Source organism: Pristiophorus japonicus, unplaced genomic scaffold (genome assembly GCF_044704955.1).
Source record: "Pristiophorus japonicus isolate sPriJap1 unplaced genomic scaffold, sPriJap1.hap1 HAP1_SCAFFOLD_515, whole genome shotgun sequence".
NCBI classification, from domain to species: domain Eukaryota; kingdom Metazoa; phylum Chordata; class Chondrichthyes; family Pristiophoridae; genus Pristiophorus; species Pristiophorus japonicus.
This window is the reverse complement of record NW_027254421.1, coordinates 231,468-246,467: the sequence shown is the minus strand read 5'-3', so window position 1 is coordinate 246,467 and position 15,000 is coordinate 231,468. Positions and strand designations below refer to the sequence as shown.

At 56.2% G+C, this 15,000-nt stretch overlaps 1 protein-coding gene across 1 annotated transcript in view; it reads right to left on the bottom strand.

The window, feature by feature from the left end:
* LOC139253822 (dehydrogenase/reductase SDR family member 1-like) overlaps window positions 1–15,000 on the bottom strand; it is a 26,564-nt gene that overhangs the window by 6,634 nt on the left and 4,930 nt on the right. Inside the window, exons 2-5 of the mRNA XM_070873584.1 lie at window positions 14,015–14,168; window positions 12,036–12,179; window positions 9,509–9,588; window positions 6,214–6,346 (exon numbers count right to left, since the gene is read on the bottom strand). Coding sequence (XP_070729685.1) covers window positions 6,214–6,346; window positions 9,509–9,588; window positions 12,036–12,179; window positions 14,015–14,164 — 507 coding nt within the window. The 5' untranslated portion in view covers window positions 14,165–14,168. The remainder of the gene's footprint in view (window positions 1–6,213; window positions 6,347–9,508; window positions 9,589–12,035; window positions 12,180–14,014; window positions 14,169–15,000) is intronic.

Genomic DNA, 15,000 nt, shown 5'->3' with positions numbered 1-15,000 from the left:
GAGAGCGAGAGACAGAGAGCGAGAGACAGAGAGAGAGCGACAGAGAGCGCGACAGAGAGCGCGACAGAGAGCGCGACAGAGAGCGCGACAGAGAGCGCGACAGAGAGCGCGACAGAGAGCGCGACAGAGAGCGCGACAGAGAGCGAGAGACAGAGAGCGAGCGACAGAGAGAGCGACAGAGAGAGCGACAGAGAGAGCGACAGAGAGAGCGACAGAGAGAGCGACAGAGAGAGCGACAGAGAGCGAGAGACAGAGAGCGCGACAGAGAGCGCGACAGAGAGCGCGACAGAGAGCGAGAGACAGAGAGCGAGCGACAGAGAGAGCGACAGAGAGAGCGACAGAGAGAGCGACAGAGAGCGCGACAGAGAGCGCGACAGAGAGCGCGACAGAGAGAGCGAGAGACAGAGAGCGAGAGACAGAGAGCGAGAGACAGAGAGCGAGAGACAGAGAGCGAGAGACAGAGAGCGAGAGACAGAGAACGAGCGACAGAGAGCGCGACAGAGAGCGCGACAGAGAGCGCGACAGAGAGCGAGAGACAGAGAGCGCGACAGAGAGCGAGAGACAGAGAGCGAGCGACAGAGAGCGAGCGACAGAGAGCGCGAGACAGAGAGCGCGACAGAGAGAGCGACAGAGAGAGCGACAGAGAGCGCGACAGAGAGCGAGAGACAGAGAGCGAGCGACAGAGAGAGCGACAGAGAGAGCGACAGAGAGCGCGACAGAGAGCGCGACAGAGAGCGCGACAGAGAGAGAGCGACAGAGAGAGCGACAGAGAGCGCGACAGAGAGCGCGACAGAGAGCGCGACAGAGAGCGAGACAGAGAGCGAGAGACAGAGAGCGAGAGACAGAGAGCGACAGAGAGAGCGACAGAGAGCGCGACAGAGAGCGCGACAGAGAGAGCGACAGAGAGCGCGACAGAGAGCGAGAGACAGAGAGAGCGACAGAGAGAGCGACAGAGAGCGCGACAGAGAGCGCGACAGAGAGCGCGACAGAGAGCGCGACAGAGAGCGAGAGACAGAGCGCGAGAGACAGAGCGCGAGAGACAGAGCGCGACAGAGAGCGCGACAGAGAGCGCGACAGAGAGCGAGAGACAGAGAGCGAGCGACAGAGAGCGCGACAGAGAGCGCGACAGAGAGCGCGACAGAGAGCGCGACAGAGAGCGCGACAGAGAGCGCGACAGAGAGAGCGACAGAGAGCACGACAGAGAGCACGACAGAGAGCACGACAGAGAGCGAGAGACAGAGAGCGAGCGACAGAGAGCGCGACAGAGAGCGCGACAGAGAGCGCGACAGAGAGCGAGAGACAGAGAGCGAGAGACAGAGAGCGAGAGACAGAGCGCGACAGAGAGCGAGAGACAGAGAGCGAGCGACAGAGAGCGCGACAGAGAGCGCGACAGAGAGCGCGACAGAGAGCGCGACAGAGAGCGCGACAGAGAGCGCGACAGAGAGCGCGACAGAGAGCGCGACAGAGAGCGCGACAGAGAGCGCGACAGAGAGCGCGACAGAGAGCGCGACAGAGAGCGAGCGACAGAGAGCGAGAGACAGAGAGCGCGACAGAGAGCGAGCGACAGAGAGCGAGCGACAGAGAGCGAGACAGAGAGCGCGACAGAGAGCGAGACAGAGAGCGAGACAGAGAGCGAGAGACAGAGAGCGAGCGACAGAGAGCGCGACAGAGAGCGAGAGACAGAGCGCGAGACAGAGAGCGCGACAGAGAGCGAGAGACAGAGAGCGAGCGACAGAGAGCGCGACAGAGAGCGCGACAGAGAGCGCGACAGAGAGCGCGACAGAGAGCGCGACAGAGAGCGCGACAGAGAGCGCGACAGAGAGCGCGACAGAGAGCGCGAGAGAGCGCGAGAGAGCGCGACAGAGAGCGCGAGAGAGCGCGAGAGAGCGCGACAGAGAGCGAGCGACAGAGAGCGCGACAGAGAGCGAGCGACAGAGAGCGCGACAGAGAGCGACAGAGAGCGCGACAGAGAGCGAGAGACAGAGAGCGCGACAGAGAGCGCGACAGAGAGCGACAGAGAGCGCGACAGAGAGCGAGAGACAGAGAGCGCGACAGAGAGCGACAGAGAGCGCGACAGAGAGCGCGACAGAGAGCGCGACAGAGAGCGCGACAGAGAGCGCGACAGAGAGCGCGACAGAGAGCGCGACAGAGAGCGACAGAGAGCGCGACAGAGAGCGACAGAGAGCGCGACAGAGAGCGCGACAGAGAGCGCGACAGAGAGCGCGACAGAGAGCGCGACAGAGAGCGAGAGACAGAGAGCGAGCGACAGAGAGCGAGCGACAGAGAGCGAGAGACAGAGAGCGCGACAGAGAGCGAGAGACAGAGAGCGCGACAGAGAGCGAGAGACAGAGAGCGCGACAGAGAGCGAGAGACAGAGAGCGAGCGACAGAGAGCGCGACAGAGAGCGCGACAGAGAGCGCGACAGAGAGCGCGACAGAGAGCGCGACAGAGAGCGCGACAGAGAGCGAGAGACAGAGAGCGAGAGACAGAGAGCGAGCGACAGAGAGCGCGACAGAGAGCGCGACAGAGAGCGAGAGACAGTGAGCGCGACAGAGAGCGCGACAGAGAGCGACAGAGAGCACGACAGAGAGCGAGAGACAGAGAGCGCGACAGAGAGCGCGACAGAGAGCGAGAGACAGAGAGAGCGACAGAGAGCGCGACAGAGAGCGCGACAGAGAGCGCGACAGAGAGCGCGACAGAGAGCGCGACAGAGAGCGCGACAGAGAGCGAGAGACAGAGAGAGCGACAGAGAGCGAGAGACAGAGAGAGCGACAGAGAGCGAGAGACAGAGAGCGCGACAGAGAGCGAGAGACAGAGAGAGCGACAGAGAGCGAGAGACAGAGAGCGCGACAGAGAGCGAGAGACAGAGAGCGCGACAGAGAGCGAGAGACAGAGAGCGAGCGACAGAGAGAGCGACAGAGAGAGCGACAGAGAGAGCGACAGAGAGAGCGACAGAGAGAGCGACAGAGAGCGCGACAGAGAGCGCGACAGAGAGCGCGACAGAGAGCGCGAGACAGAGAGCGCGACAGAGAGCGAGAGCGACAGAGAGAGCGACAGAGAGAGCGACAGAGAGCGAGAGACAGAGAGCGAGAGACAGAGAGAGAGCGACAGAGAGCGCGACAGAGAGCGCGACAGAGAGCGCGACAGAGAGCGCGACAGAGAGCGCGACAGAGAGCGCGACAGAGAGCGAGAGACAGAGAGCGAGCGACAGAGAGAGCGACAGAGAGAGCGACAGAGAGAGCGACAGAGAGAGCGACAGAGAGAGCGACAGAGAGAGCGACAGAGAGCGAGAGACAGAGAGCGCGACAGAGAGCGCGACAGAGAGCGCGACAGAGAGCGCGACAGAGAGCGAGAGACAGAGAGCGAGCGACAGAGAGAGCGACAGAGAGAGCGACAGAGAGAGCGACAGAGAGCGCGACAGAGAGCGCGACAGAGAGCGCGACAGAGAGCGCGACAGAGAGCGAGAGACAGAGAGCGAGAGACAGAGAGCGAGAGACAGAGAGCGAGAGACAGAGAGCGAGAGACAGAGAGCGAGAGACAGAGAGCGAGAGACAGAGAACGAGCGACAGAGAGCGCGACAGAGAGCGCGACAGAGAGCGCGACAGAGAGCGAGAGACAGAGAGCGCGACAGAGAGCGAGAGACAGAGAGCGAGCGACAGAGAGCGAGCGACAGAGAGCGCGAGACAGAGAGCGCGACAGAGAGAGCGACAGAGAGAGCGACAGAGAGCGCGACAGAGAGCGAGAGACAGAGAGCGAGCGACAGAGAGAGCGACAGAGAGAGCGACAGAGAGCGCGACAGAGAGCGCGACAGAGAGCGCGACAGAGAGAGAGCGACAGAGAGAGCGACAGAGAGCGCGACAGAGAGCGCGACAGAGAGCGCGACAGAGAGCGAGACAGAGAGCGAGAGACAGAGAGCGAGAGACAGAGAGCGACAGAGAGAGCGACAGAGAGCGCGACAGAGAGCGCGACAGAGAGAGCGACAGAGAGCGCGACAGAGAGCGAGAGACAGAGAGAGCGACAGAGAGAGCGACAGAGAGCGCGACAGAGAGCGCGACAGAGAGCGCGACAGAGAGCGCGACAGAGAGCGCGACAGAGAGCGAGAGACAGAGCGCGAGAGACAGAGCGCGAGAGACAGAGCGCGAGAGACAGAGCGCGACAGAGAGCGCGACAGAGAGCGCGACAGAGAGCGAGAGACAGAGAGCGAGCGACAGAGAGCGCGACAGAGAGCGCGACAGAGAGCGCGACAGAGAGCGCGACAGAGAGCGCGACAGAGAGAGCGACAGAGAGCACGACAGAGAGCACGACAGAGAGCACGACAGAGAGCGAGAGACAGAGAGCGAGAGACAGAGCGACAGAGAGCGCGACAGAGAGCGAGAGACAGAGAGCGCGACAGAGAGCGCGACAGAGAGCGAGCGACAGAGAGAGCGACAGAGAGCGAGCGACAGAGAGCGCGACAGAGAGCGCGACAGAGAGCGCGACAGAGAGAGCGACAGAGAGAGCGACAGAGAGCGCGACAGAGAGCGAGAGACAGAGAGCGAGAGACAGAGAGCGAGAGACAGAGAGCGAGCGACAGAGAGAGCGACAGAGAGCGCGACAGAGAGCGCGACAGAGAGCGCGACAGAGAGCGCGACAGAGAGCGAGAGACAGAGAGCGCGACAGAGAGAGCGACAGAGAGCGCGACAGAGAGCGCGACAGAGAGCGCGACAGAGAGCGCGACAGAGAGCGCGACAGAGAGCGCGACAGAGAGCGCGACAGAGAGCGAGAGACAGAGAGCGAGAGACAGAGAGCGAGAGACAGAGAGCGACAGAGAGAGCGACAGAGAGCGCGACAGAGAGCGCGACAGAGAGCGCGACAGAGAGAGAGCGACAGAGAGAGCGACAGAGAGCGCGACAGAGAGCGCGACAGAGAGCGCGACAGAGAGCGAGAGACAGAGAGCGAGCGACAGAGAGAGCGACAGAGAGCGCGAGACAGAGAGCGAGCGACAGAGAGCGAGCGACAGAGAGCGCGACAGAGAGCGCGACAGAGAGCGCGACAGAGAGCGCGACAGAGAGCGCGACAGAGAGCGAGAGACAGAGAGCGAGCGACAGAGAGCGAGACAGAGAGCGCGAGACAGAGAGCGCGACAGAGAGCAAGCGACAGAGAGCGTGACAGAGAGCGAGAGACAGAGAGCGAGCGACAGAGAGCGCGACAGAGAGCGCGACAGAGAGCGAGAGACAGAGAGCGAGCGACAGAGAGCGAGAGACAAGAGAGCGAGCGACAGAGAGCGAGCGACAGAGAGCGCGAGACAGAGAGCGCGAGACAGAGAGCGCGAGACAGAGAGCGAGCGACAGAGAGCGCGACAGAGAGCGCGACAGAGAGCGAGCGACAGAGAGCGAGCGACAGAGAGCGCGACAGAGAGCGCGACAGAGAGCGCGACAGAGAGCGCGACAGAGAGCGCGACAGAGAGCGAGAGACAGAGAGCGAGCGACAGAGAGCGAGCGACAGAGAGCGCGAGACAGAGAGCGAGCGACAGAGAGCGCGACAGAGAGCGCGACAGAGAGCGAGAGACAGAGAGCGAGCGACAGAGAGCGCGACAGAGAGCGCGACAGAGAGCGAGAGACAGAGAGCGAGCGACAGAGAGCGCGACAGAGAGCGCGAAACAGAGAGCACGACAGAGAGAGAGACAGAGAGAGAGACAGAGAGCGAGCGACAGAGAGCGAGAGACAGAGAGCGAGCGACAGAGAGCGCGACAGAGAGCGCGACAGAGAGCGCGACAGAGAGAGAGACAGAGAGAGAGACAGAGAGAGAGACAGAGAGCGAGCGACAGAGAGCGCGACAGAGAGCGCGACAGAGAGAGAGACAGAGAGAGAGACAGAGAGCGAGAGACAGAGAGCGAGAGACGGAGAGAGCGACAGAGAGAGCGACAGAGAGAGCGAGCGACAGAGAGAGCGACAGAGCGAGCGACAGAGCGAGCGACAGAGCGAGCGACAGAGATTATAGTCTGTGAGAGACAGCGAGCGAGCCAGAGCGCGCGAGCGAGAGAGAGAGAAAGCGAGTGAGACAGAGAGATATATAGACTGGGAGAGAGAGAGAGAGACAGGGGGAGAGAGAGAGAGAGAGAGAGAGAGAGAGAGATCGGAGTTGGATTTGAGCGCAGCTCCAAGGTGGTGAACAAACAATGCCTGACCCCTGACCCCTAGTTAGCCACACGGTGCGGATCCGGGGGGTACTTACCGCGGCCTTGCCGACTCCGTACGCCACGCTGAAGATGTAGCGCAGGCCACCCATCGAGGAGATGACGACGATGAGTCCTTGCTTCGCTTCAACCATCATCTGAGCAGCATACACCGAGCAGATATAGTGCCCCCTACGGGACAAAGCAGGGCGTTGGACACTCATTGGCCACCAGGGCTTTTCACCCTCCCCGCCCTCCCTTGTCTCCTCAGGTCACTCACCCCCTTTGCCTGGGTACAGGTTTCTCAGTGCCATGGTCAACCAGACAGCGAGTGTCAGGTGGCAGTTTTGTCATGGTGACCCAGAGGGTGAAAGGTCAGTGCCTGCCCCACCCTGGATTAAGCACTCTACAGCGCCACCGCTGGGGGGAGGGTGTAACTGCAGCGTGACGAGTTTACATAGTACACAGCCATACAATATGCCTTTGACACGATTAACCACACCATCCACGCCTCTCCTCCAATATCCAGCTGCACCTGCCTGGTTCCAAGTTTATCTATCCGGTCGTAGCCAGAGGATCACCTGCAATGGTTTCACTTCCCACTCCTCTGGAGTTCCCCCCAAGGATCTATCCTGGGCTCCCTCTTATTCCGCATTGACATGATGCCCCTCAGCGACCTCATCCGAAAACACAGCGTCAGTTTCTACATGTACACCGACAACGTAAGAATTAGGAGCAGGAGTAGGGCCTGCTCTGCCATTCAGTGAGATCACTTTCCTGCACTGTCCCTTGATTCCCTTAATATCCAAAAATCTATTGGTCTCAGCCTAGAATATACTCAAAGACTGAGCCTCCACAGCCCTCTGGGGCAGAGAGTTCCAAAGATTCACCCCCCTCTGAGTGAAGAAGTTTCTCCTCATCTCAGTCCTAAATGGCCGAGCCCTTATCCTGAGACTGTGTGACCCCTGGTTCTAGACTCCCCAGCCTGGGGGAAACACCCTCCCTGCATCTACCCTGTCAAGCCCTGCAAGAATTGTGTATGTTTCAATGAGATCACCTCATTCTTCTAAACTCCAGAGAATATCGGCCCAGTCTGCTCAATCTCTCCTCATAGGACAATCCCCCCCATCCCAGGAATCAGTCTGGTGAACCTTCGTTGCACTCCCTCTCTGGCAAGTATATCCTTCCTTAGGTAAGGAGACCTAAACTGTGCACAATACTCCAGGTGTGGTCCCACCAGGGCCCGATATAATCGCAGTAAGACGTCTTTACTCTTAGACTCAAATCCTCCTGTAATAAAGGCCAACATACCATTTGCTTTCTTAATCGCTTGCTGTACCTGCTCTACCTCACCACCACTTCTCTCAGCCCCTCCACTGTCTCCAAATTGTCAGACTGCTTGTCCGACATCCAGTTCTGGATGAGCAGAACTTTCCTCCAAAGAAATATTAGGACGATTGAAGCCATTGTTTTCGGTCCCCGCCACAAACTCCGTTCCCTGGACACTGACTCCATCCCTCTCCCCAACTCCTGTCTGAGGCTGAACCAGACAGTTCGCAACCTTGGTAGCAATATTTGACCCTGAAATGAGCTTCCGGCCACATATCCGCAGTATAACGAAGACCGTCTATTCCCACCTCCGTAACATCGCCCGTCTCCGTCCCTGCCTCAGCTCATCCGCTGCTGAAACCCTCATCCATGCCTTTGTTACCTCCAGACTTGATTATTCCAACCCACTCCTGGCCGGCCTCCCACATTCTCCCCTAGGTAAACTAGAGGTGATCCAAAACTTGGCTGCCCCATGTCCTAACTCGCACCGAGTCCCACTCACCCATCACCCCCCTGTGCTCACTGCCCCGTGTCCTAACTCGCACCGAGTCCCACTCACCCATCACCCCCTGTGCTCACTGCCCCGTGTCCTAACTCGCACCGAGTCCCACTCACCCATCACCCCCTGTGCTCACTGCCCCATGTCCTAACTCGCACCGAGTCCCGCTCACCCATCACCCCCTGTGCTCACTGCCCCGTGTCCTAACTCGCACCAAGTCCCGCTCACCCATCACCCCCTGTGCTCTCTGCCCCGTGTCCTAACTCGCACCAAGTCCCGCTCACCCATCACCCCCTGTGCTCTCTGCCCCGTGTCCTAACTCGCACCGAGTCCCGCTCACCCATCACCCACTGTGCTCGCTGCCCCGTGTCCTAACTCGCACCGAGTCCCGCTCACCCATCACCCCCTGCGCTCGCTGACCTACACTGGCTCCCGGTTAAACAACGCCTCGATTTCAAAATTCTCATCCCTGTTTACAAATCCCTCCATGGCCCCTCGCCCCTCCCTATCTCTGTAATCTCCTCCAGCCCCACAACCCCCCCGAGATGTCTGCACTCCTCTAATTCTACCCCTCTGAGCATCCCTGATTATAAATCGCTCCACCATCGGTGGCCGTGCCTTCTGTTGCCTGGGCCCCAAGCTCTGGAACTCCCTCCCTCCCTAAACCTCTCCGCCTCTCTATCTCTCTTTCCTCCTTCGAGACGCTCCTTAAAACCTACCCCACTGACCAAGCTTTTGGTCACCTGCCCTAATTTCTCCTTATGCGGCTCGGGGTCAAATTTTTAATCGCACAATACTCCTGTGAAGCGCCTTGGTACGTTTCACTGCATTAAGGGTGCTATATAAATACAGGTTGTTGTTGTAAGAACCCAGTGGCCAGATTGTGCAATTGGACACACAAGTTTATGTCGGGAAAACGCTTACTAAATGTGGTCACAGGAATTTATAATTGGAATTAAGTGTCAAAACAATTTGACCCCGAGCCGCATAAGTAGAAATTAGGGCAGGTGACCAAAAGCTTGGTCAGAGGGGTTGGTTTTAAGGAATGTCTCGAAGGAGGAGAGAGAGGTGGAGAGGTTTAGGGAGGGAGTTCCAGAGCTTGGGGCCCAGGCAACAGAAGGCACGGCCACCGATGGTGGAGCGATGAAAATCGAGAGATGCTCAGGGGGGAAGAATTGGGAGGGGTGCAGGGATCGCGGAGGGATGGAGGTGGTTGCAGAGATAGGGAGGGGGCGAGGCCGTGGAGGGATTCGAACAAGAGGTTGAGAATTTGAAAATGTTGGTGTGGCCAGCCCGGGAGCCAATGTCGGTCAGCGAGCACAGGGCGGGTGATGGGATGGGAAAGTGGTGCCGACATCAGGATGTTTAACAAGATCTGGATACGTGAAGGCAGGAACTCAGACCAGGAAAAGCGGACTGACATTGTATGGTAAAATAGGCCCACGTCAGGCAATTGCTCCGAGAGAGAGAGAGAGAGAGAGAGAGAGAGAGAGAGAATGGACTTCCCGCCCGCTTTATATACTCACCGCAGACCAACGTTATTGATGTCATCCCAGACAGAGGCCGGCAGCTCCCAGAATCTCTTTCCATGGTTACTGAGTATTCCCTACAAAGAAACAGAAAGGGCTAAACCGGTGGAACGAGGTTTGCATCCGCACATCCTGACATAGCCGTGTCTCAGTGGGCAGCACTCTCGCCTCGGAGTCAGAAGGTTTGTGGGTTCAAGTCCCACTCCAGGGATAAATCTCGGCTGACATTCCCAGTGCAGTGCTGAGGGAGCGCCGCACTGTCGGAGGTGCCATCTTTCGGATGAGACCTTAAACCGAGGGCCCACGTCTGCCCTCTCCGGTGGATGTAAAAGATCCCGCGGCCACTATTTGGAAGAAGAGCAGGGGGAGTTATCCCCGGGGTCCTGGGGCCAATATTTATCCCTCAATCAACATAACAAAAAAACAGATTATCTGGTCATGGTCACATTGTTGTGTGTGGGAGCTTGCTGTGCGCAAATTGGCGTTTCCCCACATTACAACTGTTATGTAATGATGTGTGTATCGTCCCAGTACCTGAAATGTAATGTAAGCACTATGCCACACCCACAGAGGGCGCTGTGGTGGGAAACCTGGTAGTACCTGCAACAGGCACTATATAAGGCTGACCACCACACCCGAGAGGCACTCTGGAGCTGAACAATAAAGGACGAAGGTCACAGCAGTTAGATTTACACCAGACTGTGTGCAGTCAGTGATGTGTGTGCTACATACACCACAACCACAGTGACTGCACTCCAAAAGTACTTCATTGGCTGTAAAGTGCTTTGTGACGTGCGGTGCTTGTGAAAGGCGCTATATAAATGCAAGTCTTTCTTTCACCCCTGAACGGCCTAGCTCTCGTTATGGACTCTCCATCCACAGAAAATAGTTTTGGCCGAGAAATTCGTCTCAGGCAGCAGAGCAAAACGGTGTGGGGGGGAGGTTCAGCCACCCATTATATGCAGCGTCTGATATTCTGCCTCGAATGACCACCTCGAGTGACATCGGAGGACAGGCGCAATGTCTTTGCTTCATGGGTTCTTTGCTTAAGAATTCACAGCAACACATTGCTATTAAGAACTAGTGGGTTTATTCACAAAGGTTTAACAACCACACAACACATTACCAGTTCATCCATCGTAGGCAGTCCCTCGGAATCGAGGAAGACTTGCTCCCACTCTAAAAGTGAGTTCTCAGGTGACTGAACAGTCCAATACGGGAACCACAGTCCCTGTCACAGGTGGGACAGACAGTGGTTGAGGGAAGGGGAGGGTGGGACTGGTTTGCCGCACGCTCCTTCCGCTGCCTGCGCTTGCTTTCCGCACGCTCTCGGCGACGAGACTCGAGGTGCTCAGCGCCCTCCCGGATGCACTTCCTCCACTGAGGGCAGACTGGTCTTTGGGCCCAGGGACTTCCAGGTGTCGGTGGGTGATGTTGCACTTTATCAGGGGAGGCTTTGAGGGTGGTCCCTTGTAACATTTCCTCTGCCCACCTGGGGCTCGCTTGCCATGTAGGAGTTCCGAGTAGAGCGCTTGCTTTGGGAGTCTCGTGTCGGGGCCATGCGGACAATGTGGCCCTGCCCAGCGGAGCTGGTCGAGTGTGTGGTCAGTGCTTCGATGCTGGGGATGTTGGCCTGGTCGAGGACGCTAACGTTGGTGCGTCTGTCCTCCCAGGGGATTTGCAGGATCTTGCGGAGACATAATTGGTGGTATTTCTCCAATGACTTGAGGTGTCTGCTGTACACGGTCCATGTCTCTGAGCCATACAGGAGGGCGGGCATTACTACAGCCCTGTAGACCATGAGCTCATCCACTAGGCTCACGACTGCGTACCTCATCGTGGATGACCTAGACTCAACTGACTGGGGTTTTATTGAGTCTTGTGAACATCATAAGAACACAAGAACATAAGAATTAGGAACAGGAGTAGGCCATCTAGCCCCTCGAGCCTGCTCCGCCATTCAACAAGATCATGGCTGATCTGGCCGTGGACTCAGCTCCACTTACCCGCCCGCTCCCCGTAACCCTTAATTCCCTTATTGGTTAAAAATCTATCTATCTGTGATTTGAATACATTCAATGAGCTAGCCTCAACTGCTTCCTTGGGCAGAGAATTTCACAGATTCACAACCCTCTGGGAGAAGAAATTCCTTCTCAACTCAGTTTTAAATTGGCTCCCCCCGTATTTTGAGGCTGTGTCCCCTAGTTCTAGTCTCCCCGACTAGTGGAAACAACCTCTCTGCCTCTATCTTGTCTATCCCTTTCATTATTTTAAATGTTTCTATAAGATCACCCCTCATCCTTCTGAACTCCAACGAGTAAAGACCCAGTCTGCTCAATCTATCATCATAAGGTAACCCCCTCATCACGTGGCTGACTGAGCCATTCACAGTGCAGCAGCTCTACAATCCTTTTAAATGACACAATTAAACCCAAGTGTCCCCTTGTTAAAGGGGACAGAGCAACTATACACTGCAAACTAACCAAAGATATTAAGGATAACCGTACAAATCAAATCGAAATACCTGGACTGCCGCGTAGGCATTGTTGACCAGAATGTCCAAGCGGCCCCCCTGCTCTTGCTTCACCCGGCCAAAGAGGGCGCTAACCTGCTCCTCCTTGGAGGAATCGCACACCACGGGCACACAGCTCCCTCCACGCGCCTCCACCTGCAATGAAAAGGATGGCGGTGGTAAGGGTTACATCAAAGTAACTGTCATGTATTCAACCAGCATTGTAGCCCACGTACAAGCTGACCGAAGTTGTACACTGTGAGAACAATGACCACTAGGTGGTGAACTTGTGGGAGACACTCCTAACCTGGACCTTCAGGTATAAAAGGGAAAGCTCCACCCATCTTCATCGCTTGAGTGCTAAGGGATAAAGGACAGGTCACAGACTGACCTCCTCTCAAGCATGGGCCTCGTGTGCATTTATACTGTATAGTAAGGACGGATCAATAACCTCTCTTCGGGATGTCCTGCAAGGCGAAGACAGGACTCTGTGCTCCACGGGCTGTTCCCAGGGACACACACCGAGACAGACATCACCTGCTGCTGGAGGGCCATCGACTCGGTCAAAGACGCTCTTTGGTCTTGCCGAAACTTGCTGGTCTTCCAGAGCAAAGGAGATGTCCACGTCTGCGTGTTGCAGACTGCCGCAATCCAAGATCCAGGATTACGTGCTGAGGGACGCACTTAAAATTGGTGCAGTCGCCGCAAAGGCACGGTGGGGAAGGGCCACAGTTTAAAGCCCTTCTGTCGCGGTAAACCCAGGGGCAGGAATCAGTGCAAAACTTCCCTCGGGCTGCAATGGTAAACCTTTTGTATACACAGAGCACCGTGATTTGCAAACACCTGTGTAGTGCCATGTATAATGCAAGTTCTGTTGCATAATGCATGTTGGAAAGAAATGTAACTGTACCCTCACTGTGTACCGGATGGTGACACATGTAATGTAACTTGATGAACGGACCACAATGTATCCTGGATTGTATGAATCGTACCTTGAAATGTAAAGTAATGTATTGAACGGAACTGCTGTCAGCATCCAAATGTAATGTATGGATTTGCTGACCGAATCCAAATGTACTGAACTGCTTTCCAATGTATTGTGCAAATTTTTATATGAATACAGTATATTTTGAAATTTAAAAAAAGGGAGGTTATGCTTGAACTGTATAAAACACTGGTTAGGCCACAGCTGGAGTACTGCATGCACAGTTCTGGTCACCACATTACAGGAAGGATGTGATTGCACTGGAGAGGGTACAGAGGAGATTTACCAGGATGTTGCCGGGACTGAAAAATTTTAGCGATGAGGAAAGATTGGATAGGCTGGGGTTGTTTTCTTTGGAACAGAGGAGGCTGAGGGGAGACCTGATTGAGGTGTATAAAATGATGAGGGGCCTGGATAGAGTGGAGAGGACGGATCTGTTTCCCTGGGCAGAGGGGTCAACAACCAGGGGGCACAGATTTAAAGTAATTGGTAGGTTTAGAGGGGATTTGAGGGGAAATGTCTTCACCCAGAGGATGGTGGGGGTCTGGAACTCACTGCCTGAAAGGGTGGTAGAGGCAGAAACCCTCACCAACATGTAAAAAGTACTTGGATGTGCACCTGAAGTGCTGTAACCCACAGGGCTACGGACCCAGAGCGGGAAAGTGGGATTTGGCTGGATGGCTCTTTGTCGGCCGGCGCGGACACGATGGGTCGAAATGGCCTCCTTCTGTGTCGTAATTTTCTGTGATTCTATGACTATTTATCCCTCAACCAATATCACTAAAAAACAGCCGATCTGGTCATTATCACATTGCTGTTTGTGGGAGCTTGCTGTGCGCAAATTGGTTCATTCATTACGACAGTGACTATACTTCAAAAGTACTTAATTGACTTTAAAACGCTCTGGGATGTCCTGTGAACGTGAAAGGTGCTGTAGAAATGCACGTTCTTCCTTTATTTCGTTCAAAGCGGTTGATGAACGACTCTGCGCCTTCCCCCACCTCACCTCCTTTGCCGCCGCCTGCAGCGTGTCCATGTTGCGGCCGGTGATGTAGACGGTGGCTCCAGCCTCTCCCAGCTGCAAGGCGATCCCTTTGCCGATGCCCCGGGAGGCTCCCGTCACGATGCACACTTTCCCAATCAGCGCTTTGGCCATGTTCCTGCCGGGGGGGGGGGGGGGGGTTGGTGGAGAGGCGAAGCAGATTATCACTCAACGGCTGCCCCACGTTACATACTCCTCCGTTACTCGCAACTTAACCGGTTTGGTTCAGTCCATCGACTCTACCCCACCCCCACAATTCAACCAGTTTGGTACAGTCCATCACCCCACCCCAATTCAACCAGTTTGGTACAGTCCATCACCCCCGCTCCCCACAATTCAACCAGTTTGGTACAGTCCATCCCCACAATTCAACCAGTTTGGTACAGTCCATCACCCCACCACAATTCAACCAGTTTGGTACAGTCCATCACCCCCCCCCCCCCCCCCCCGCACCAATTCAACAGTTTGGTAAAGTCCATCACCCACCACAATTCAACCAGTTGGTACAGACCATCACCCCACCCCCAATTCAACCAGTTTTGGTACAAGTCCATCACCCAATTCAACTAGTTTGGTACAGTCCATCACCCCCCCGCTCCCCACAATTCAACCAGTTTGGTACAGTCCATCACCCCAATTCAACCAGTTTGCACAGTCCATCACCCCACCCCCCAATTCAACCACTATTGTGGGAGCCTAGATACTGGCAGAATATTTGACAGCGGGGGGCATCACAGTGGAAGCCAATCCTGTCTTCATCTCTGGTTCCTCCCTCCGTACACACACACACTCCAGCAAGAGTCAGTGGATAGTGATCAGCAGAAGACTCCTTTTCTTAACGCAGGGGACACTGGGATTCAATTCGAGCCCTTCCCACACCGCCACCCCAGGCTGGGACCCAACTAACTCAGCACAGACCTGGGGGGGGGGGGGGGGGGGGTGGGTTGGAG